We start from the raw sequence: 22,192 nt of genomic DNA, 5'->3' as shown, positions 1-22,192 counted from the left end.
AACCGTGACCGTGGGGCAAATCCCGGTCGTGGGATGAACGCGGGCCCTGGAGTGAACCCCGTGAGGTGAACCTCAGCCGTGGGACGAACCCCAGTCCGGGGGCAAATCCCTGTCGTGGGGCGGATCCTGGCCATAGGGTGAACCCCGGCCGTGGGGCGAGTCCTGGTTGTGGGGTAAATCCCGGTCATGGGGCAAATCCCAGCCTTGGGGTGAGCCTCAGCCGCGGGACTCATCGCAGCCATGAGGTGAACCGTGGCTGTAGGGTGATACTTGGCCACGGGGCGAATCCTGGCCAGGGGGCGAACGCTTGTCCCCAAATCCCCTTGACATCCCATGATGGGACCTTGGCCTGGCGCTGTGGGTGACCCCAGCATACTGGTGAGGGTGTGTTTGCGGTGAGGCTACTTTTGGGGTTAGGATGTTTTGGGGAGACACTGGTCTCCACCTTTTCCCAGCGGTTTCCCAGTAGTCTGCAGCAGTTCCGTAGGAGGAAGATGACAGGAGTGTCACCTGCAATAAAACCTGGGCTGCCAGCCACGGCAGTGGTGCTTGCAAATGAAAGCAAACACCTAAACACTGAGTTTCTGTTACAGTCTGGGGCTCGCTTTTTAAACTGAAGTGCTCCTGGTAAATGTAGTGAAGGGCTCCGCTGCTCCCAGCCACACCACATTTTATCTGACCTTCTGGAAATCTTTAGACCAGTGGCTTTTATCGGGCCATTTTGGAAACTTTGAATAGGCTGAGTATTTGTTTTGGGGAGGTTCAACTTCTCCTGAGCTGCCGTGCTGATAAGGATTTTAGATGGCCTTGGTTAAGCAGAGAATTCTTTACAATTAAATCCATAGCGGTGCCCTCCCCTCTCTGTGATGCTCCCCCACAACCCAAAGCTAACGTAGAGGGGCAAACACCCACCCAGAAGTCGTTCATGGTGTGTAGACATGGCTGATAATGAAAGTGATGGTAAAGTGTTTATTTTTAAAGAAGAAAAAAATAGCACATTATTCCTAACTACAGCGTGACACAACCCAGGGAATTCCTAGAAGCTCTATCCCAGTTTGGAGGGCCAGAGAGCTCTCGTGGAGGCAGAGCACAGCCTTTACCAAGATGACACTGCCAGTGATTTTATTTCTGTGTTCTCCCTGTGAAAAAGAGGGAAATTGGCCCTTCCAAACGTTCCTGTCCCGGAAGGCAGCAGCCGTGGGCACGGCCACGTGCTGGCGGTGCCTCCCAGCAGACCCCGGCTGGCGGGACACCGAGGTTTGCTCTGCGCTGCCTGCGAGCACCGCGGCCTGACCTGACGTCCTGGACGGAGCCCTGCTCCCTCCGTGCGTCCCTCCCCACTGAGTGTGGGATTTCCAGCCTGAGTTTAGCATTTTGATCCGGAGCAGACAGACAGCGTGCACTGCTGACACCTCACTGCTCTGTGCTCTGGAATAATGATCCCCATCACCAATCTGCAGGATCGTGTTGGGTCACCCAAACAGAACTTGTGTTTGAGCTCCAGCCCAGGCATTAAATCTTCTCCAGAGGTGACTGAGGGTGCCAAAAGCCCCGCTGCAGTGTGCCTTTTGGGTTTCATGGAGCAGTGGAAATTCTGCAGTGCTCTGCTGTCTGCTAAACAAATCCCGTCAAACACTTTCGTTTTTGTTCCCTTCTTACTATTAAAAGCGGGGGCTGCTCCGAGTGCTGAAGTACAGCACAATTTAATTTATTCCCTTTTATCTTTTCTTCCTACAGGGGCTCTTTCTCATTTAGTTAGTGTATTTAATTGAAGGATAAAACTCAGCGTAAATGGCCCATAGGTGTTCCTGTGCAAAGTTTGGTTTTCTCCTATCCTTGGAAGGCCAGATCCTAATGTGTCAGGGGTGAGACTCCCCATCATCAGACTGCTGGAAAAACTTACCTCGGTTGCAGCACGAAAAAGACAAAACTTTGCCGATCCACGTCAGTGGCTGCGGAGTTTCCCACCAGGTCTGCACGGCGAACTTCTGCTGGCACAGCTCTGTCTGTGCGCGCGGTGACGGAGTGTGACCCGTGACTGACAGAGCTGTGCCAGCAGAAGTCCCAGCTGCAGGAGCAGTTATCTGCAGAAGTGCACTTTTACTGATAGAGCTTGTTTTCGTTTTCTAAAGGGTGTTTTTCCCTGTCCCTGGTAGCAGCGCCGCTTCCAGGCATGTAGCCTGCTCAGGCATTTATTTGCCTGGCTGGGAAGGGAAGGGACAGCTGCTCCGGGTGTATTTGCTGTGTGGGGCTCTCCTCTTCCCATCCAGAATCTGTAGGAGCTCCATCACATTTGCAGTGGGAATTCTCTTGTGGAAGTAAGTGACATTACGGCTGTTCTCTTTCCACCCGAAGGTGTTGATAAGACTTCCATTTCATGGGATAAACTGGGATTATACTGTTGTTTTCCATTAACAACCTTGGTTTTGCAAAAAGCCAGGCAGGCTTTTGACCAAGTTTAGCTTTCACACCAGTCATAGGAGAAATAAGCCAGAAAGTGATCCCAGGGTGCGTGTGTGTGGACTCTGTTAGGAGAATGAAAAGGCACCAGTGGAGAAAAATTAATTAATTTCCACACTGGTTAAGTCTCTACTTAATTTAAAACTAAACCACCAAGAATTAAAACTTACAGTTAGGGAAATCACAGCAGCCACTGGCTTTTTTGTTCGAGTCAACGTGCACAAATGGGGGAGTGTATTTCTTTTTTCTTATTAAAACCTTCCCTGGGGTTTTAAGTGATAAAATTAGGCATCAGTATCATGCACAATTTCCAAGCAAGCTTTCTTGAACCACCCCCAAAAAGTTCTGCTTCTGTCAGCTGTAATTTGCAGGACACTTTTGGGTAACTTGGGTTTAAAAGAGGAGATAAATCCAAATAAGTGCTTACTTGCTTGCAGTTTTTTTGGAAAGAGCTTTTGGGGTGCCCAAAAGGGCACCTGATTTGCGGACTACCGAGAAAGCAAAAGTAACAGCGGAGCTTAGTTTTCTGGGAGCATAAGATGGCATTTGTGAAAACTTAAAAAAAAAAAGTTAAAATATATTTTAGGCATATTTAGATTCAGGAGGATTTGCTGTGGATTTAGTGCTTTAGAGCATTAAATGCTAAGCCTCTTGTAATATTTTTTTTTGTCCAGATCCTGTGGTTCTCTTGATGGCAGGCTGTAATCAAGGCTTGGGTGCTTGTTACAGTGACAGTGTGGTGTAACTTCACCTTCTGATTAATTCTTTGGGTTCCAGTGATTTGTCTGTGCAGCTTCTCCATCTGACCTGTAATGATTAAAAAAAAAAGAGAGAGGTTTCTTTATCGAGATCCTTAGGTGGTGACAGTATTTCTGGAATTCTGCTGCTCTCCTTCCCTGTCTTGTGTGCACCTCAGGGCTGTCATCAAACTTCCCGCCACAAGACCACCCCAAAAAGATCAACTTGAAATAAACAGTAGTGTGTGGCAGGAAATGGCAAAAAGAACTTAATATGCACGGGATTTGCTGGATCCATTTGTGCCTTCAGATCTTGGAGCTGGATGCAGAGAGCACCGTGGAAGGCCTTTAGCTGAACATGCTGACTGGCTCAGCTGGCAGCTTAGTAAATTCACAAAAGGGCTACGTGACGCTTACCTCCGATGGCAAGGTACTGAGCCTGACTTGGGTGCTGTTATGTGGGAGAAAATTCTGAATTGAGAAGGAGAAAAAGAAATCCACACTCCCCCCCAAAACAAAAAACAAACACCAAACTGAAGTTATTCTAAATAAAGGAGAGCATTGGAAGAAAATCTTTCTGGAATCCTGTTTAGAAGAACAGCTTCTACAGTGTCTTGGGCATGTCCCTACAGAGGTGTAACTTTAGGAGTATTCAGACACCACCAGAAAGCGAATTGACAGGTGATCATGGAAAATAGAATTAAAGATAGGCAGAAATGCACTGTGTGGTGTTCTACAAGGAACACATTTTATCCCTTTCAGGGGGAGATGTTAGAACAGCACTTAGAAAAATGCTCCAAGGTGAACAAAAAGCAACTCCAAGCCATTGTAGCTACAAGTCAGGTGCAGTCAGCAAGCACAGGGATTTTGGGAGCTGCACCAGACCGGGGAACAGAAGAGAAACCCGGTGGGCTGTTGGGTGTCTTGCACATGAGTAATTGAACTACAGCTTGTAACCTGTGTGTATAGATGCAGAGCAGATAGGGTCGTGTGTGCTCAGCCCTACAGTGGCGTTTCCTGATGGGAATCATTAATAGTGTTTATGACTGCACAGCACCATTTATGCTCAGCAGTTATGTACATGTGGTGTATTGTCTTCCCCATTCTGCTTGCTTGGTGCTTTCTCTGAGAAAGACAGAAAAAATGTGGATAAAAGGGCTGTGGGACTCCAAATGCAGATTTCCAGGATATGAAGGCTGGGGTGTAAGTGCATATTCTAGATTGAAATTAACCCTTCAGCAGAGTTTAGTTTTGGGTTCCCCCCACTTGCAGCTTGAGGGTTGGGAAATTTTAGACATGAAGAGACAAATCCTTCAGAGCACCCTGCCATCATCCCCGCTGATGTGGATCTGGATTATTCCTTACCCTAAACAAAGCATGAAGGGAAACCTCTTGTGCCCTCAGCTAGGATTTTTTAATTTTTATGGCTGGGAAACTGCTGGAGGCAGCTCTTCTCCCGTGGGCCTTTCCCGTTCCAGAGTTCTGCACCCACCTGTAGTCTCCAGAGGCTGTGTTGGGAACGGGAATGCAAAGCAAAGAGCCCGAGTAAGTGTTCTTTATCCTGGCCACCAGTCCTTCCACAATTACTGCTGCAAGTCAACAACAGCTCCCCAGACTGCTACTTCCAGCGGCCTGCAAGGAAAGACCCAATTAAACATATTACGTGCTTTTTGTAAAGGCAAAACATATTCCCGGGCTCAGGCAGCTCCGCAGGCTGCAGGAGAGGGAGGAATGTTTAGCCTTGTGTTGCTGCAGGGGGACCCTCCTCCTTGTTTTGGTGTCAAACACGTTGTTTTAGTTCATCAGCTTCCAGGAGTACAAAGAAAAATACAAAACCCATAAGCTTTTGGTCAAGCTGTTAATAATAATAATAGTAATAATAATCAGGGTTTGTGGATGGTGCTCAAGTTTGCCGTTTACCCTTTAGGGCAGCTGAATGAATTGCTTGGGTAGTTTTCCCCTCGCTTTTCAGGAATGCTTCCATCTGAGTGAACATCTTGGTGCCTTCTAATCACAAATTAGTTTGGTTGGGTTTTTTTTTTCTTCCTAAGAAATCAATCTAAAGGCCCTCTGAAAAGGCTCTGGGTTTAAGCACCATCTAAAGAGAGTGTTGAAGACCTCCTTCTGCAGATTTGTAGCTCTTTTTTTTCCACACGATACTCCCAGGAAAACTGAGCAAGGGGGAAAGCAGAAAACATCCTTTGTATGCTTTGCTGGATATCACCATCCTGTGTGAGATCACAAGGAGGGTGTATGTCCCACAAAAAAATGTCCTTAATCCTGAGTCAGCCTTGACACATGGAGAATATCCTTTGCTCTTCCCTCTTCCCCTATAGCTCAAAATTCAGTTTCTACTTACTGTGTTACATTAATTTACAACTAGCCCTGGCAGTGGGAAAGAGCTAGCACAGGATGAATGACTGCCCAGCCAAAATTTCCACTTGTGAACGCCTTTCCTCTAATCCCGTTTTGTTCTGGAAGGTTAAGAAAGCAAAAGGAAAGCAGGGCCAGATGACTTCTCACATAGCAGAACAGTTCCAGGTGCCAGGAGGAGCTGGGCTCACGTTTTTTCCTCCATCCAAGTCACATCTTGCCATTGGGAGCAGGTTGATCTCCAGGAACATGTTTGTACCTGTGCAATGAGCCTCTTCCTTCTCCTCCGTAGTCTGGAGCAAGAGACTGTGAAGGAGCAGTGTGCATCAGAGAAATCAGGAATGTTTTGAGTGGATAAGAGGAGCACATCTGTAAAGTATTTTGAGACCTGTGGATAGACCAGGAAGTTTGAGACTAGGCCTGTGCTGAACTGCCAGGTGTTTTTCTGCCTGCTCCAGGAACGCCCGGGTGCTTCCCCTGCAGGTAAAGGGGGAATAATTCAGTTTTTAGTCATTGGCCATTTATTTCATGGCAGCTGCAGGTCTGAGCAAAACAACCCTGGACATGGGGAGATGAGTATAACTCACAAGTATTTTCTGCTTGGAAAATTACGTGGTTGAAAACCTCAGGCTGTCAACAAGGCTTCAGCATTCCTGAATCCATACCTGCCTCTTGCACCTAATCCACTGTGTCTGAGTTCTTCCTTTACTCTCCATTTCTGTACAGCAGGGGAGGTAGCACCAGGCCTTTGGACTGCATTTGTCTTCTTTAACTGCCTTTCAGAGAACTCTGTAGTTAAGCTCTCACATGCCAGTATGTTAAGAATACCAGAAAACCAACCTGTTTGAAAAACTACAGCAAAATTTACCAAAGGTATTCTCTGGCTTTAGGTGAAATCCCTTCGGGTGGCTGAACAGAGGAACCCACACAAGTTCAGCCTCTCTTCTGGAGCAGGGTGCCCAGAGAAGCTGTGGCTGCCCCTGGATCCCTGGAAGTGTCCAAGGCAAGGTTGGACGGGGCTTAGGGCAGCCTGGGACAGTGGAAAGTGTCCCTGCCCGTAGCTAGGAGGTGGAACTGGACAGGCTTTAAGGTGCCTTCCAACCCAAACCAGTCTGGGATTCTGTTTGGAAGTTTTAGCATGATGTAAATGCTCATGGGAAAGACTGGGATAATCAGATAGAGAAGCAGCTGAACTATCGGTCAATATTCAAATAATATGCTTTGCTCAGGCTATTAGGCAAACCTTTCTTCTTCCGAGATTAAAATGCAAAGCACATTTAAACACACCCTCTGGAGAACAGGGTTTATTCCTATAAACTGGGGGCTTTTTTAACAGATCCCTTCTCTCTTCTCCTGAGCATACAAGCCCGGCTACTTTGAGCAGTAGTGCAGCATCCTGTGGCCTGTTCAAACTGAAAAGGCTCATTTATTGTGCCAGTGATTGCAAAACAGTTTCCACTATCGGTGTCTACTTTTTCCTTTGGCTTTTTTTCCCTTTTTTTCCTCCTTTCTTTTAAAATCTTGAGCTTTGACTCATCCAAACTTACCTGAAGTTGAACAAGGCAAGCCTTGTAACTCGAAAGCTGTTTGAATTAAGTTTTACAGTGGCAGATTTCTTTGGATTGTAGAGGGAGAGTAGCTGAAGTGTTGCTGGGCTTTGCTTATTTTGTGGTAGTGCTGGCAGTCTCCCACTGAAAAGGGAAGATGATAGCGTGGCCGTGGAAATAATCTCATTTCTTTTCTCCTAGCACAAACTTTGCTTTGAAGGATGAAAGGGTATTGATGATTCCAACTGTATCTGAAGGTTCATTGAGAAGACCTCTCCCGAGTCCCTGCAGTGTGCATGGATTCATAATTCCGGTGTAGTTTTGCTCAGGAAACAGGTCAATAGCTGACTTCTCTCCAGGTATTGATCCTGAGGAGCTGGATGAGACACGGTGTTGGCTCACAGCAGCAGCCGGAGCAGGGTCTTTCTCATTTCTCAGGCGTGACTGAATGGGTGTCGTCGGATCAGCCTTGATAGAACAGCTCTTCCCTCAGGGCTCGGAGGGGCACTCGCACACCTCGGCACTGCAGGCTCACTCTGTTCATGCTGTTGGGAGTTCCTCCGTCTCCCCAGTCCCGCGGCTGCCAAAGCAGTCCTAGGGAAGCCTCCTGCTTTAAGTTGCAGCTGTACATGGCTGCTGCTCTTCCATGCCCACAGCCCAGGACAGTGTTTTGTCTTGATCCAGCGCTGGCTTCTTCCTTCCCCAGACTCCCAGTGACTTCAGTTCCTAATCCTTTAAGCCACTCTGCCCTGGATCTCATTAGAAACCCAGCACTCTCCAGGGGATGGAGCAGCATTGCAAGTGGGTCATTTCTCTGAAACAGTGCAAGATACTTGTGTAAATAAGTGAGTGCACTGTTTAAACCAGCCCTTTGGGGGCTTCTGATGAGATTTATTTACAGGCTGGCTGCTGGAAACACTTCTTGCCCTACAGTAGCCCCTTGCATGCATTTCTGGTAAGCAAAGCCTTACTTTTTGGGAGCAGCCTGCCCTGCGTTTGCATGTAAAGCAGCCCCAGGAGCTGCTCTGGAAGTAGAAAGTGTAAAAGGCACCCGCAGACAAAGGCAGGTATCACTCAGTGATGTGGATATTCAGGAGCTGTCATGCGCACGCTGAGAGGTAACAGGCTGCTTCCAACGGGGCGGGAGCTGTTCTTTTGGAGTGAGGAGTGACTCTTAACCAAGCAGAGCAATAAAAAGCAGCTATGTAACGCTGTGTAGGGTTTCCATGCAGTACATAGTTCAGCTGCTCTCGTAAGTGGGGGTGTGACATGGAGGAAAAGGAAGGGTGGAAACCTGGGTATTCTTGTGTTACCTGTGATTTAAGAAAAGACTGCTTCATTTACAGGAGATGAGGGAATGGGGGGAATAACTAGTGGGTGTATGTCAGTGGGACAATTAGCATTTCCATCAAGCAAGTGCCAGTTGGCTCTGGAATTAATCAAATAGAGCTCGTTCCCTCCCTTCCCACTCCTCCCCTTGGCTTTTGCTGTTTGCTTCTGTGACTTGCCTGTGCTTCTCTGGGCTTTTATGATCTCTGTTGAAGAGATAACGTGGAGCCCCCTGGGATCCCAGCACCACTGAATTTACTGCAGGTAAATGGTTACCTCTTACCTTTACCTATTCCCCACTTGAATTTGCTTGTGCTCTGTGTCAGACTTACCTCAGGAATTGTTTCAGATCTCCTCAAACACTGTTTTTTATTGTTTGGGGTTTTTTAATAGAAAAAACACGATGAGGCATTTGTATTTGATTCTCTGCTAATCTCTATCCCCAGTCAGGGTACTTGGAATAAGAATCTGGAAAGAGACAGTACCTGCCATGGCAGACTTGGGGTGCTCATTGAATTCTTGGGAGAGGCAGTGTACACAGAGGTGGTTGGACATATTCCTGCAGGAAAGCACCATGAAAAAAGCTCGGATCCACACAAAAGACCACCAAAATTCCCCATTCTCCAATATTTTCTTGCTAGTATATACACACTAGATACTGTATGCAGGGATACAGCAAATAGTTTACCTTCAGCTAACACATCTGTACATACCCCAGTATTGGCAGGTTTCCTTAAATCCTCTTTAACATACACCCTTGAACAATCACCTGATTTTCCTCCCCCCCAGAGTACTCCAAGCCTGTTTTTGTATTTGTGGGTACTGGCTGTGCTTCTCTTCTCCTTGGGGAGGCTGAAATGGGGAGGCTTTTGTCACACTCTCCTAAAAGCAGAGCAGTGCAGACGAGCAGCCTTCCTCTGCCGCCTTTGCAGCCGCTCAGGACTGATTACAAAACACATAAATAGACATTTAGATAAACAGATAAAAATGGTGCTCTTTTCCAGCTTTCAGCCCGACTTGCCAGCGTTCAGCAACGTGTGTGTACACACGCGCACGCCCCATCAGCCAGCAGGATGGGTAATTCCTGGGAGGGATCACCATATGGAAGGGGATGGACAGTCAGCTGTGCTCAGAGGAAGGAGGAGCGACTCAGGGCTGGCTGCTGGATTGTTTCCAAAATGCTTTGGCAGTTTGACTCATCCATATAGAGAGGCTGGGGGGGAAAAAAAAAAGAGAATCACAAAGAATGTCACTGGGCTGGAGGCGAGGGTTTGGAGCTGTGCCAAACATCCATGAACACAGGGCTGCAGCAGGATGCAGGCACAGCTCTTCTCCATTTGCCCACTCATTAGACAACTTATTTATGCATTGAGGAATGAAAGAACTTAAACAAAACATGTTATGGTCACTGTAATTTAAGAAATGCATCTTCTGCACTCCTTGGGGAAGGGACTGTGTGTCTACAACCCAGAAGTTCCTGTTGTTTGTTGCCCAAAAAACATTTCTTCATATTAAAAGCCTCTGCTGCAACCCAATAGCTCAACCTTTCCTCTTTGACACTCCTCACACCTTCAGTAGTGTTCCATTATTCCTTTTCTTCCCACACGCTTTAAAAGATAGTCAGCATGCCCCATACACAAAAAACCCAGCAAATATAACAGCACAAAAGCCCAAATGTCCAAGGAAAAGGCAGACACAGACCTACCGCTGGAAGCACATTACCTGTCCCTGGCTCTTTTTATATGCTCCTCAGAGAGCTACGTAGGCTCACCCAGGACCACACCTAGGGTTCCAGCTGAGTAATCCTGCTCTGCCAGGCATCTCTGGGTTTTTGGGGATGGACTCTAGGAACCCCCAGAACTTAAATATTGTTCTTACTAATGCACTGATGTTCCCATCTTCAGATTTTCTTTAATTTACACAAAATGGCGAAGAGATTTTGTGTTTGACACAAAATCAGGGTCACACTATTTAAGTTTACAGAATTGGATCTGTAGCGAAGAGCAAGTTGTAGTAGCTTCAAAAGTTTTCCAAGGAGAGCCTTTAGGAGAAAAGCCTGCAAAAATTTGCACTGATGTGCATCCAGTTTTGGGGTTAACGGATTCAGGGAACTCAGTGTAGTTCCCAGAAGACTGAGCAAAAACAGGTTGAGATTTCTGTGTATTGTTTTAGTTCCAGGACAAGCAGAGTGGGAGATGGGAACAGGAGGAGTTGGGAACCCAGGCAGAATTCATTTTTTGCCTAAGAAAAAAATGACACATGGTGACTTTTAAGTCTTGCTCAATGTTGCTGTGATGCAAAAGGAGAAAAAAAAGGTGCATTTGATTTAGGCTTGTTTTCCCCTTTCTGTAACTGTGGCAATGACACTGCTGCCTGTTTGACTCACCACTATTTCAAAGCAATGTTAAAGTGACTAACAGCTGAAAAATGTGCGCGTCCTTTGCCTCCCAGCTCAGGGCTCACTTCTCTGGAAGGCCCCTGATGGCCACACTTTGCTCTACGTTGGCAGAGCACTTCTCTTAATGAGCCATGTTTCAGCATCGGGTGCCCTGCCAAGGAGCAATCCTGGAGCTTTCAGATGGTGTCAGGGGTCAGTGGCCACCTGTGGGCTGGTGTGGATGGGTAGGGGATGGCTCAGGTGGTCTCACCACCGTGGTTTTAAGGACTTCATCACAGAGCACTCCCCCAAATCCTGGGGTTTGGACAGCAAAGTTTGCTGTGTCTTGGGTCCAGATGTGGTAGAGGTATTGATCAGTTTAAGATAAAACAGATTAAACAGCGAGGGCAGGCGGAATAGGGTTCCTGTGGCCTGGCAGGGGCCGTGAGGAGTCTGTTCAAGTGCTCCCCACTTTCACACAGGCACTTGAAGAGTGAAGATAAATCCAGCAAAACCCAAGCACCAGAGATTTGGCACTCCCAAATCACAGCCTGTTTGTGTGTGGGGGAAAGGCCGTTCCTGATTTTGGGGGTCTGGAACGAGGGTGGAAGGATTTCAGGTCTAATCCCTTGTCCTTAAGTAACTGTTTTCCTTCGTGGCCCCGTGCCAGGCAGTGTGAGCGCAGAATCCTCTTACGCCGTAGCTCTGCTCGCTGTGTGACTTCACCTGGAAATAACAGGGGGCTATAATTAGATGTAGGGCTCGCATTTGCCCCTGGAATTTGCTTGGGCGTTCGTCAGGGAAGGAAGCAGCAGCCCTGTAACTGAGACCCTTGGCAGGGGACGGCCCTTGCAGCTCCTGCTCCTGTGCCGTGCCGGAACGCTGCTCTGGCTGTTGGCGTCAGCTGGAAATGCTGCAGGACTTGACCCTCATAAAGGGAAAGCAGACTCTTTGGTTAGTTGGACTTGCTGAACAAAACCCTCAGCTTGTTACCTTGAATTCGAGTTACAGTTGTTTGAAGAGCTTCACAGCTACGGCCGCCAGCTGTAGGAGAGATGTCTGTGTGAGGGAAGAGCTGCATCCTGTGGAGCAGCTGTGGATTTGGATAAAATCAAAGCTCGTGGATTTTGGGGAGTGTGTCTGGGGAGGAAGAGACCAGCAAACAGCAAAGTCAGCTAACCTCGTGTTTTTAAGTCACACACAGTCCTGCTCAGCACAACAGCCGAGGGAGGCACGGAATAAAATTGCTCCCTGTGTTCCCCGGAAAGTGGATGGTTTTTGAATGGGACATCAGAGCTCCCTTCTGACAGTCAGGACAACTGGATGAATTTGGTGTGCACAGGCTCATCCTTCGGCATCTGATACTCACATTTTGCACTGGGCTGGAGCCCTTTGTGCCCCTGAACAGCTAAATGGGAACTTTACCTGAGCTCCTTTTATGGCTCCTGGGCCATTAGGAATACAAAGGGCTTGAGTGATCCCGAGCATGAAAAAGCGCAAAACGCAAAAGCTGGATAGTTAGTGGGAAAATGGAGCTAATTCCCCCTCAGACTGCAATTTCAAGCCTTGTATAAGTGGAGTGGAGAAGTGGGATTTTGTATGTTGAAAATAAGAGCCTTCCCTTCAATCCTTGGTTCCTTGTGCAAGCTACAGGAGGGAGCAGTCCGTGCGCTTTTGCCAGGAGCAGCGGAACGCTCTGATCTTGTCTGCAGGTTCTGCAGCAGCAAGCACACAGCAAGCAACTCCGTGGGTTATGGGGGGTAAACTGGGAAACCAGCAGGTGACTGCAGAAACCCCAGCTTCCTAGGAAGAAGTGCTCTTTTCCATCCTGGAATCCTGCCCAGGTGTGAGCACCTGCTCGGCTCAGCGAGCTGATGGCAGCCCGATACTGTGCATCAACTTTGGGACGTGTTGTTGCGGGGTGTCCCTGGGGAAGGCGAGCTCATGGCGGGATAGAAACAAAGGAATGCTGTCGAGTAACAGTTGTGATGGTCTTTCAGACTAACAGGGATGCCAAAGGAAAAATATGATCCTCCAGATCCTCGCAGAATTTACACCATCATGTCAGCGGAAGAGGTGGCCAATGGGAAGAAGTCGCACTGGGCTGAATTAGAGATCTCGGGTGAGTTGGTTGGAGTTTAAGTTCCCATAGTTGGTGCCCCAGACCACTCCAGATCCAGTTTGTGTCCAGTGGTTCCAGAGTGAAGAGGTGGTTCCTTGCTTCCCTCTTTCAGGGAGAGTGCGGAGCTTAAGTACGTCGCTGTGGTCGCTGACACACCTGACTGCTCTGCACCTCAATGACAACAACCTTACTCGCATTCCACCTGATATTGCCAAGCTTCACAATCTGGTTTACCTGGATCTGTCATCCAACAAACTCAGAAGTTTACCAGCAGAACTAGGAAACATGGTGTCTCTCAGGTGAGGGGAATTATTCTGGTTAACTCCCCCAAAAAATCTCTATCGTGGGATCGGGGCCGAGAGTTTCAGTTTGTTTTATGTGCTTGTATTTCAAATAATCCTGAAAAATTCCAGGTTGGTGCAGAGCTTCAGTTACAGTAACTGCTTTTGGGTTCACCGGGCTTTTTTTTCTGATCATTGGTACATCACTGTTTTCACCCCTGGTTTCATCGTGGGTTTTGTGCCTTTTTTCCCCCTAATAAATGTATTTCAGTCGTGCTTTGACATGGGAAGATACAGCATATCTCCCCATAATAAAATTCAGGGTGAGAAGTGTTCTCTTTGAGGACAAGCAGCGTACAGCACCTTAGGAGTTGCCTTCTGCAGTGATACTCACTCAGAGTGTTTTTGCATTTGCTGCAGGGAATTGCTTTTAAATAACAATCTGTTACGGGTTTTGCCTTATGAACTTGGACGGCTCTTCCAGCTGCAAACCCTGGGTTTGAAAGGTGAGCTCTTTCCAGTTCCATATTCCTATGAGTTCTCTGGAGTCGTGAGGGGGGCTGGGCTCAAAACCTCCCTCTATTACCTCAAGGTTTTCTTACAGGTTATTTTAAGCGTTAAGTTTGTTGCAAAAATGACCAGGCAGTCGGGAAAACAATGCTTCTCTTTCTTCGTGCTGCTAAACTTCCTTAGGAGCCCGTTTGAAATCTGCAGACAGGGAAATAAACCCTTGAACCTGCTGAGTTAATTTGTCTATTCTCATTCTGCGAGATTTTCTTTGGGTGGAAAGCCTCAAGAAAGGCAGGCAGCTGATCCCCCCCGCTGTTGTTTTGTGCTGTTGGCAGGCAATCCTTTATCCCAAGATATTCTCAGCCTCTACCAGGATCCAGACGGAACCCGAAAGCTACTGAACTACATGCTTGACAATCTAGCAGGTACAGTCCTACGGATCTGGTGGGCAAAAAGGCTTTAAAAGTAGGATTTTGCTGCTGAAACAAGAGTCTCAGTCGGGAAAACAATGCTTCTCTTTCTTCGTGCTGCTAAACTTCCTTAGGAGCCCGTTTGAAATCTGCAGACAGGGAAATAAACCCTTGAACCTGCTGAGTTAATTTGTCTATTCTCATTCTGCGAGATTTTCTTTGGGTGGAAAGCCTCAAGAAAGGCAGGCAGCTGATCCCCCCCGCTGTTGTTTTGTGCTGTTGGCAGGCAATCCTTTATCCCAAGATATTCTCAGCCTCTACCAGGATCCAGACGGAACCCGAAAGCTACTGAACTACATGCTTGACAATCTAGCAGGTACAGTCCTACGGATCTGGTGGGCAAAAAGGCTTTAAAAGTAGGATTTGCTGCTGAAACAAGAGTCTGGACCACTGGAGGGGAGAGCATTTCCTCACTGCTTTAGTGCTTTTGTCAGGTGGCTGCAATCATCCCAAAAAACACCCTCACACACAGTGGAAGAGGCTGATGCGTACTGTCTAAGCTTTTCCCACGTTACAGCCAGATGTTCTCTCTGTTCTGTTTGAAACCCTTCAATTACCAACCAAGGGCACAGTCTGCCTTGCTGAGGCCATTTTGGTTCTCCCCACCAGAAATAATCATTTAAATGCAAGCAGAATGTCAAATTTAGCTCAAGAAACACCAAAGCCATTAAAAACATCCACTACCTGACTTCAGTCCTGCTTTGTGGTTCTGTAACTGAGCCTTCTGCTTTGCCACTCAATGTGTCCCAAGTTAAGGCACTGCAGGAATGGGGTGAGGTTCTTGGAAAAGAGATGGCTGAACCATGCGAGGATTTACCCCCCCTTCTTCAGCAGATTATTCAATGTGCAGGAGTATTTTGGTGGCACTTCTAAATCTGAAAACAAGAGACAAAAATAGTCATGAATCTTACAAATCACAATGTTTCCCATACTAGAGCCACTCCATTAAATGATTTTTGCCTCCCCTGAAGACTCGGGGAGCTGGGGATGCAAAATACATTACTGTTCAGTCATCACTTTGACTTAGAATTTGTAACTTACAAACAGAAACCCTGAATTAATCACTGCTTTAATTTTTTTTTGTAGTTCATCCAGAGCAGCTGCCTCCAAGGCCATGGATTACTTTAAAAGAACGAGACCAAATTCTGCCCTCAGGTAAATCTATGGTTCTTTTCTCTGTGTTCACGAGATGACACACTGGGAAAATTGTCTTGGGCTTCATTTTCCTGGACCAGAGTGAAAATAGCAATTTCACTAGCGTTCGTTGGCACGAGAAAAATTAACATACAGCTGTGCTGTAAATACCATTTTTGTCATTTGAACGGGATGCTGGGCATTTCTTTTCCGTGTTGGGCTTTGTCGTAGCTCTTCCAGCCACTCTTTGCCCAAGTCAAAGAGTATCCAGAGGCTGATAACCTTTCCCTTTGTCTCTGTCCTTGCAGCTTCATTTACAGTTATGTGTTACAATGTGTTGTGTGATAAATATGCCACCCGGCAGCTCTATGGCTACTGCCCATCTTGGGCACTCAATTGGGAGTACAGGAAAAAGGGAATCATGGAAGAAATTGTCAACTGTGATGCAGATATCATTAGTCTTCAGGTAATTAAAAATAACTGCATTTTCCATCAGAAAGCATGAACCTCCACTTTTAGGGTTAAGTGTTCCCTTGAGAGCACCATAGTCACCTGCTCGATAGCAAATTCCAGGTCTTGCCAATACAAGCTGTGTATCCATATTCCAGCGTCAAAAATATTAGGTGTAGTCTACTGCTATTCAAGACATACCTGTCACTTTGCCTTTGGGAGGGATTCCAGGAAATCCAGGAATGCACATCAGTTCCCAGCGGGCCATCAGTCTAGGAAGTGCCACGGATTGTGCAGACAGCAGCTTTTCTGACTGCAAGCCAGGGCAGGCACAAGGAAGTGAAGTTTCCTTCACTTCTTTAGCCTGAGGTGTTTGTGTTCAATTCCAGGAAGTGGAAACGGAGCAATACTTCACCCTTTTCCTGCCAGCCTTGAAAGAACGGGGATACGACGGCTTCTTTTCTCCAAAGTCACGTGCCAAAATCATGTCCGAGCAGGAGAAAAAGCATGTGGATGGCTGCGCGATATTCTTCAAAACGGAAAAGTAAGGGGCAGCAGCGGCTTTTAAAATTACACTAAAACCTCACAACAGCTTCCAGTAATTAGGGAGGAGTTTCCCAAAGCCTGAGCTGCCTCTCAGAGTTCTCACTGCTTCCAGGAACAAAAATGCAGCTCTTGGGTGGTGTCTAGAAGCAGCTCGAGTGGTTTGGAAGAGAGGGTGCCTGTGGGAGCAGACAGGGATGGTTTTCAGACAGGGGCGCTGCCACGGGGGCTGTGGGTCACAGCCGCTCACTGGGGTTCTCTCTCCATTGCCCCAGGTTCACGCTGGTGCAGAAGCACACGGTGGAGTTCAACCAGGTGGCCATGGCCAACTCGGAGGGCTCGGAAGCCATGTTGAACAGAGTGATGACCAAGGACAACATCGGAGTCGCCGTGGTGTTGGAGGTGCACAAGGAATTATTTGGAGCAAGTGAGTGCAGCCGTGGTGTCGTCACTGATACTCAGCTCCACGGAAAGGCAGGAGTTATTCGTAGGTTCCAACATGCTGTTCCTGTTGGTGGTGCAGCCAAATCCAGCCCATCGGTGCCTGAGACAGGCATAGATGTCATGATTTCCTGGCCTGGTTTTGCTTGCAGCAAGATGCCCAGCATTTGCTTTTCTCCTTTCAAGCTTTTATCCCTGCTTGCTTACTCGGCTGGATTCTGCTCGAGCAGCTCAGCTTTCCCAAGGTCACTGTGTTTACACGCATTTGTTCTTACCAGTAGTTATCAATAATGTTCAGCTTCTGTTTTCCACTCTTTTCCTCTCCTTGATTGACTCCTTCCATCCTCCCCCAGGGATTAGATGTCAGTGCTAACGTACTGATGTGGAAGGAGGAGATTATTGGGTATCTTTTCCTGCCTCTTGATTGACTGTCACATTTTCATTAAGTTTGATCAGATGCAGCAGACAGTTCCAGCACAGGTAAAGTTGCCACCCTGCTCTGTCTGCATGCCTGGGGCTCTGATGGCTTCAGAGGAGGAGAAATTCCAGGGCTGGAAGGAGCTTCCTGGGCCAGTCTGTAGGCATTTCAACAGGTTTAAGCAATGAAAACACACCCATCTGCTGGTGTGTCTGACCCTGAGCCTTGAGGAGCTACACCCTGAGCACGAACAAGCGGGAACCCGCTGCATTCACAGAACCTTTCACTGCTAAAATTGTTTATCCAGGTATGAAATCGCTTCATGTGGACAAACAGCTGCTCATCGTGGCCAATGCCCACATGCACTGGGACCCCGAATACTCAGATGTAAAACTCATTCAGACCATGATGTTCGTCTCAGAGCTGAAAAACATCCTGGAGAAAGCCTCAAGCAGGCCCAGTAGCCCGACAGCAGATCCCAACTCTATCCCTCTGGTGCTGTGTGCAGATCTCAACTCACTGCCTGATTCAGGTGAGACTGGTTTCGGCTTAGTTTTTAACCTACCTTCTTAGACCATTGGAGTCCACTTTTTCCTCTGAAGGCAATGGGGCTGCTTTGCACTGCCTGGGGAGGTACAGATGAAAGCTTTCCTAGGAGCAGCTGCCTTTGGAAATCTGGCTGAAGAGACTGCGAGTCCTCCGGTTGAGTCGCCTGCTTTTCGCGCTCAGCCGGATGCTGCAGGAGAGCTGGTTGCACCTTCAAAAGTGTAGGAAAGCACAGTTAGATCTTAAATAAATCATTAAATAAATACCTGTGCCTAAAGCAGCAATAAGAAGTAGGAAAGATGTGAGTTCCTGATGAAGACTTTCTGAGGAGAGGGGTTTGCTTTGCTAACTCTGATCTCGTGGCATGTCTTTGTGGTGTTCTGGTTTTTAACATTCCCAGGCCAAAGTTGCCTTTCAAAGCAACTCCCTAAACCCTTCCTCTTGCCAACAGGTGTGGTGGAATACCTGAGCAATGGCATAGTAGCTGACAACCACAAGGACTTCAAGGAGCTGCGCTACAACGAGTGTCTCATGAACTTCAGCGGCAACGGGAAGAACGGAGCCTCGGAGGGCAGGATCACGCACGGCTTCCAGCTCAAGAGCGCCTACGAGAACAACCTGATGCCTTACACCAATTACACTTTTGACTTCAAAGTAAGCACCGATCTCCGGGACACAGCGGGCACTGCTGTGTTAATTCCCTGACCTTGGCTGCCCCTGGTTTAAGGAGGATCGATGCAGGGTATGCCCTAGCTTGACCCCAGCACGGTGCCTCCGGCCGGGCGGGCAGGGCCCTGCCCTCACCGCGCTGTCTCCCCCTCTCTCCGCAGGGTGTGATTGACTACATTTTCTACTCCAACACTCACATGAACGTGCTCGGAGTCCTGGGGCCTTTGGACCCTCAGTGGCTGGTGGACAACAACATCACGGGGTGCCCGCACCCGCACATCCCCTCCGACCACTTCTCCCTGCTGACGCAGCTGGAGCTCCACCCGCCGCTGCTGCCCCTGGTGAACGGGGTGCACCTGCCCTCCCGCAGGTAGTGCAGCCCCGCCGGGCGGGCTCGCACCTGTTCTCACGGACCTGTACACTTGTAAATCCCACTGTCTAGGAGTGAAGTATGGCCAACCTTAAGCTGCTTCTTCAAGCTCCTTTCCTTCTGTGTTTGATATGAGATTTTGCACATTTTGGTGCATATTGGTATCATTTGGCACTAGGGCTGGAACCAAAGTATTATTCCCCTTTCCAGGTTTTTAATTTAATTTTTGTTTGGTTTTTGTTTTTTTTTTTTTAATTTTAAACTGGCTTTTTTTTTTTTTCAGTAGGAAGCTGCACTTCTAAATGGACAAAAGAGATTTAAAAACTTGCATTTAACATATTTCAAGGTAATGCTTTTTTCCAGAACGCGGCAAAATGAGCCAACCTTTTAGGAGAAAGAAAAACAAACCTAGAGATGCGTGTTTTGTAGGAAGAATATTAGAAATACTGTTTGTTTGAATCCAAAATGGAGACTGAACTCTGCATCCAACATAAATTTTGCACATTAGCAAAGCACTTAATACCTGACTATAAATGATTGACAGCGTGGCCCTGCCCCTCATCTCAATACTATCAGAAAACCAAAGATAGCCATATATCTGTGATCAAATTCGAGCTCTAAATTCTCCTGATTCCAATTTGTTTCGGAGCTGTTGTCGGTCAGGGCTGAAGTAAAAAGCTGCTGGTTCCTTCCCAAATGTTAATGCTCTTTGGATGTGTTGGAAATCCTTGTTTTCTTTCCTTTTAATGCTCTGGGTGGCCAGTTCAAAACCTTGTGCCTCAAGAGGCATTAAACATGATGCAATTTTCTGAAAAAAAACCTGTTCGGCTGCTTAATGTTTAAAAAAAAAAGGCACAGTGATAGGAAAAGGTCGTGTCTGTGTTTTTAAGTTTTTCTTTATTCTGCTTTTTTGCTGCTATAAGATTTTCTTGAATTTCTATTTGAAACTTTTCATGCACTTTACTGTTTCTAGTCTCCAAATGTGATATTTTTAATAAATGAAAAACATTTTCCATGATGTGAATGAAATTTTTAAGCAGATTGATAAGCCTATATTTATGTCTCATTCGTATACTTCAAAAAAGGTCCAATTTGAATTGTGAAATTAGTTTTAAATACTAAAGAGCCATCTTCTGTCTTGCAAAACTGCCAAGTCAGGCTGTTCCTCTTTAATTAAACATTTCCTTTGTCATTTTATACATAGGAAATTTTCCATGGGGGGAAAAAAAAAATCAATTGGACTTAGAGGAGAAACTACTCCCTGACTCTGACTGGGGGCCAGGGAGGGGGTGGAGTGGGCCAGAAGACAAAAATGGGTTCAGCAAAGTGACAACTCCCTTGGAAAAGAAGAGCCTAAAAAATGGGGGCGTCATCTATGGTCTGGGATCAATTGGAAGCGATGGGAGCTGGGGGAAATTCCTGTGCAGCACTTGCTTTGTGCAAAAACAGAACAAAACAAGAAAAAAAAAAAAAAAGCCCATCCAGAGATGGATTTTCCTCTGGGTGCAGGTATCTCTGCTGGAATATACCTCAGCATTCCCCACCTGGCCATAGCACATGGATTGGAGAGCACTGGAAAGTAGAATAGCATGAAAAACTTAATTTTGTGGACATTACCTTTCTGTATTCAGCTGCTGTATGTTTTTTGGGGAGGGGGGATGCTCTGCTCCAGAGGCGTGCTCTAACCTGCTCCTCCTGTTCCTCCACGCACGGTGATCCCAACGTGAGCAGTGTTTCCTAACCATACTTCACTCCCAGTATTTTTTGAGCTGTTTGTATAAAATGGAACTTCCAATTCACCCGTGATTGTCTATGAACTGCAGAGGAGGCCATTTAGTAATAAAAATAAAAACCCAGCACCAATGTTTTGTAATATGGGGGTGGGAGAGGATGGGGACAGAAAAACCCAACCCCTGGCAAACGTTGTGAGCTGCTCCAGTTGGATTTTCCTTTGGTTTCTAGCGATGGAAGCGTTCCGTTGCGGGAAGGTGTTCCATTGGATTTTCTCTGCTGCACTTCCCAACGCTCGTCACGCCGTGCGGTTTTTAACACAAAAATGTTATTTTAACAGACATTGCACAAAAAAAAGAGTCTTGTTTATGTTTCAGTCGATGCACATGTTTACCTGCCTCTCCTGTGCGGCTTCCTCCTGTTCTCCTCCTGGTTTTCCCTTCCCAGCAGGAGCAGTGAGGGGATGGTGCTTTTTTTCCCAGCCTCAGGTCCCAGCACGTTGCAGGCAACACCTGGAAAAAAGGCTCCAAGCCCTTCCCTGCTCCTCACTGCCTCCATTTACTTTCCAAAACACGGTGCCTGGTGTCCACTCCCAAGCGACAGCACTGCCTAAAGCCAGCAGAGAAAACAAAATCCAACACCCTTCTACAAGCAACTTTTTAAAACTCAATCTGGTGAATCTGTCCGATACGGGGTTTTGTTTGTGTATATATATATACATATATATATATATATATAAAAAAAAGAGAATTTTGTACAATGTAGCTGAGTATTTTTGCTTCCTTCTTTCCCTGTAAGGAGCCTGAACCGTACACAAGTTTGGTCACACTCCCTCCCTTTCACCCTTCGGTGTTCCAAGGTGACACAGATCCCAAGAGAACCTTGTGGGAACCACTCACATCTTAATCCTCTCTGCCAAGCATCAGCCAAGAACTCACTTTAATTACAAACAACTTTAGGTGGAGATCATAAGCCTCTAGATCCAGGTATGGCACCCAACCCCTCCCTGTGGTAATGGTGCAGGTGAGAGTGATCCCGGTGCTGGGGCTCATCCATCCTCTTTGGAGGCTCCCACACCATCTCACAGTGGTTACTGTGAGAGCTCAGGGGTTTTTTAAGTCTGATTTCTTTCTTGTGCGTTGCCTTTGCACCCAGGAGGTCCTGTCCTTGAAAAGATGGAAGTGCACGTGGAGCAGGGCAGCTGCAGTGTCACTCCCGGGTATGCTTACACTACAGTTTTAGGGGGATTTACGCCCTGGTTCATGGGAATAGCTGCTTTGCTTTAAATTTGAGAGTGTGCTGAGCTCTGGCGTGAGGAAATGCTGCTTGCCCTGGACCTTCAAGCAGCTGGGGAAAGGGAGGTCATCAACCCCTGAACTGCTACATTTTTCCTGCCTTTAAAAAGTAGTTTTTAAAAAATTTAATCACTGTGGAGGTGGGATATTGCTCATCCACAATGGATAGGTCTGGGCATCCACCGGTTTCTTCCCACCTGTGTACTTCCAGGTCCTTCTGGAGTGAACAAACAGCCCTTTTGCAACCATTCTTGCCCCTGCTGTTGTTCCTGAGGAGCACAGGGCAGGAAGGAGGGGGATACAGAGGACTGGGTGGGTGTTTCCCAGCTTGTCACTGCCCAGGGACACATTTTTGGCATCCAGCGGGGGTGGGTGGGCGAGCGGCACAA

The 22,192-nt window shown here is 47.2% G+C and overlaps 1 protein-coding gene and 1 long non-coding RNA gene across 5 annotated transcripts; one reads left to right on the top strand and one right to left on the bottom strand.

The window, feature by feature from the left end:
* Nucleotides 1-2,325: 2,325 nt before the first annotated feature.
* LOC108447838 lies at nt 2,326-18,183 on the bottom strand. 2 transcript variants are annotated; one of them, XR_001863535.1, is made up of 5 exons: nt 17,758-18,183; nt 14,891-15,081; nt 8,932-9,659; nt 4,690-4,829; nt 2,326-3,267 (listed from the first exon to the last, which is right to left on the bottom strand). It is a non-coding gene; the product is annotated as an uncharacterized LOC108447838 (long non-coding RNA). The 2 variants fall into 2 exon arrangements; XR_001863534.1 differs by lacking the exon at nt 17,758-18,183 and having other exon boundaries at nt 14,891-15,284.
* On the top strand, nt 5,145-20,634 carry CNOT6L (CCR4-NOT transcription complex subunit 6 like). Of its 3 annotated transcripts, none has more exons than XM_017738994.1 (12): nt 5,145-5,803; nt 12,824-12,945; nt 13,058-13,244; nt 13,647-13,732; nt 14,072-14,161; nt 15,293-15,361; nt 15,649-15,806; nt 16,180-16,334; nt 16,609-16,760; nt 17,500-17,724; nt 18,190-18,392; nt 18,569-20,634. In XM_017738994.1, exons 1-12 carry the CDS (start codon nt 5,610-5,612, stop codon nt 18,779-18,781), a joined length of 1,854 nt encoding a protein of 617 aa, XP_017594483.1. In that variant the 5' UTR covers nt 5,145-5,609; the 3' UTR covers nt 18,782-20,634. The 3 variants fall into 3 exon arrangements, with proteins under 3 accessions (XP_017594483.1, XP_017594482.1, XP_008635637.1); XM_017738993.1 differs by lacking the exon at nt 5,145-5,803 and adding an exon at nt 7,680-8,710 and having other exon boundaries at nt 18,569-19,588; XM_008637415.2 differs by lacking the exon at nt 5,145-5,803 and having other exon boundaries at nt 12,643-12,945.
* Nucleotides 20,635-22,192: the final 1,558 nt, after the last annotated feature.

This window comes from Corvus brachyrhynchos, unplaced genomic scaffold (genome assembly GCF_000691975.1).
Source record: "Corvus brachyrhynchos isolate BGI_N302 unplaced genomic scaffold, ASM69197v1 scaffold597, whole genome shotgun sequence".
NCBI classification, from domain to species: Eukaryota; Metazoa; Chordata; class Aves; order Passeriformes; family Corvidae; genus Corvus; species Corvus brachyrhynchos.
Note: the sequence above shows the minus strand (reverse complement) of the source record. Positions and strands in the feature narration are given on the sequence as shown.

Bases quoted from the DNA above. Each gene is read 5' to 3' on its own strand.
- CNOT6L (XM_017738994.1), top strand. From the start codon at position 5,610: ATGAATGACTGCCCAGCCAAAATTTCCACTTGTGAACGCCTTTCCTCT. The intron at 12,946-13,057 runs GTGAGTTGGTTG...TCCCTCTTTCAG, and splicing joins GGCTGAATTAGAGATCTCGG to GGAGAGTGCGGAGCTTAAGT. The intron at 13,733-14,071 runs GTGAGCTCTTTC...TGCTGTTGGCAG, and splicing joins GCAAACCCTGGGTTTGAAAG to GCAATCCTTTATCCCAAGAT.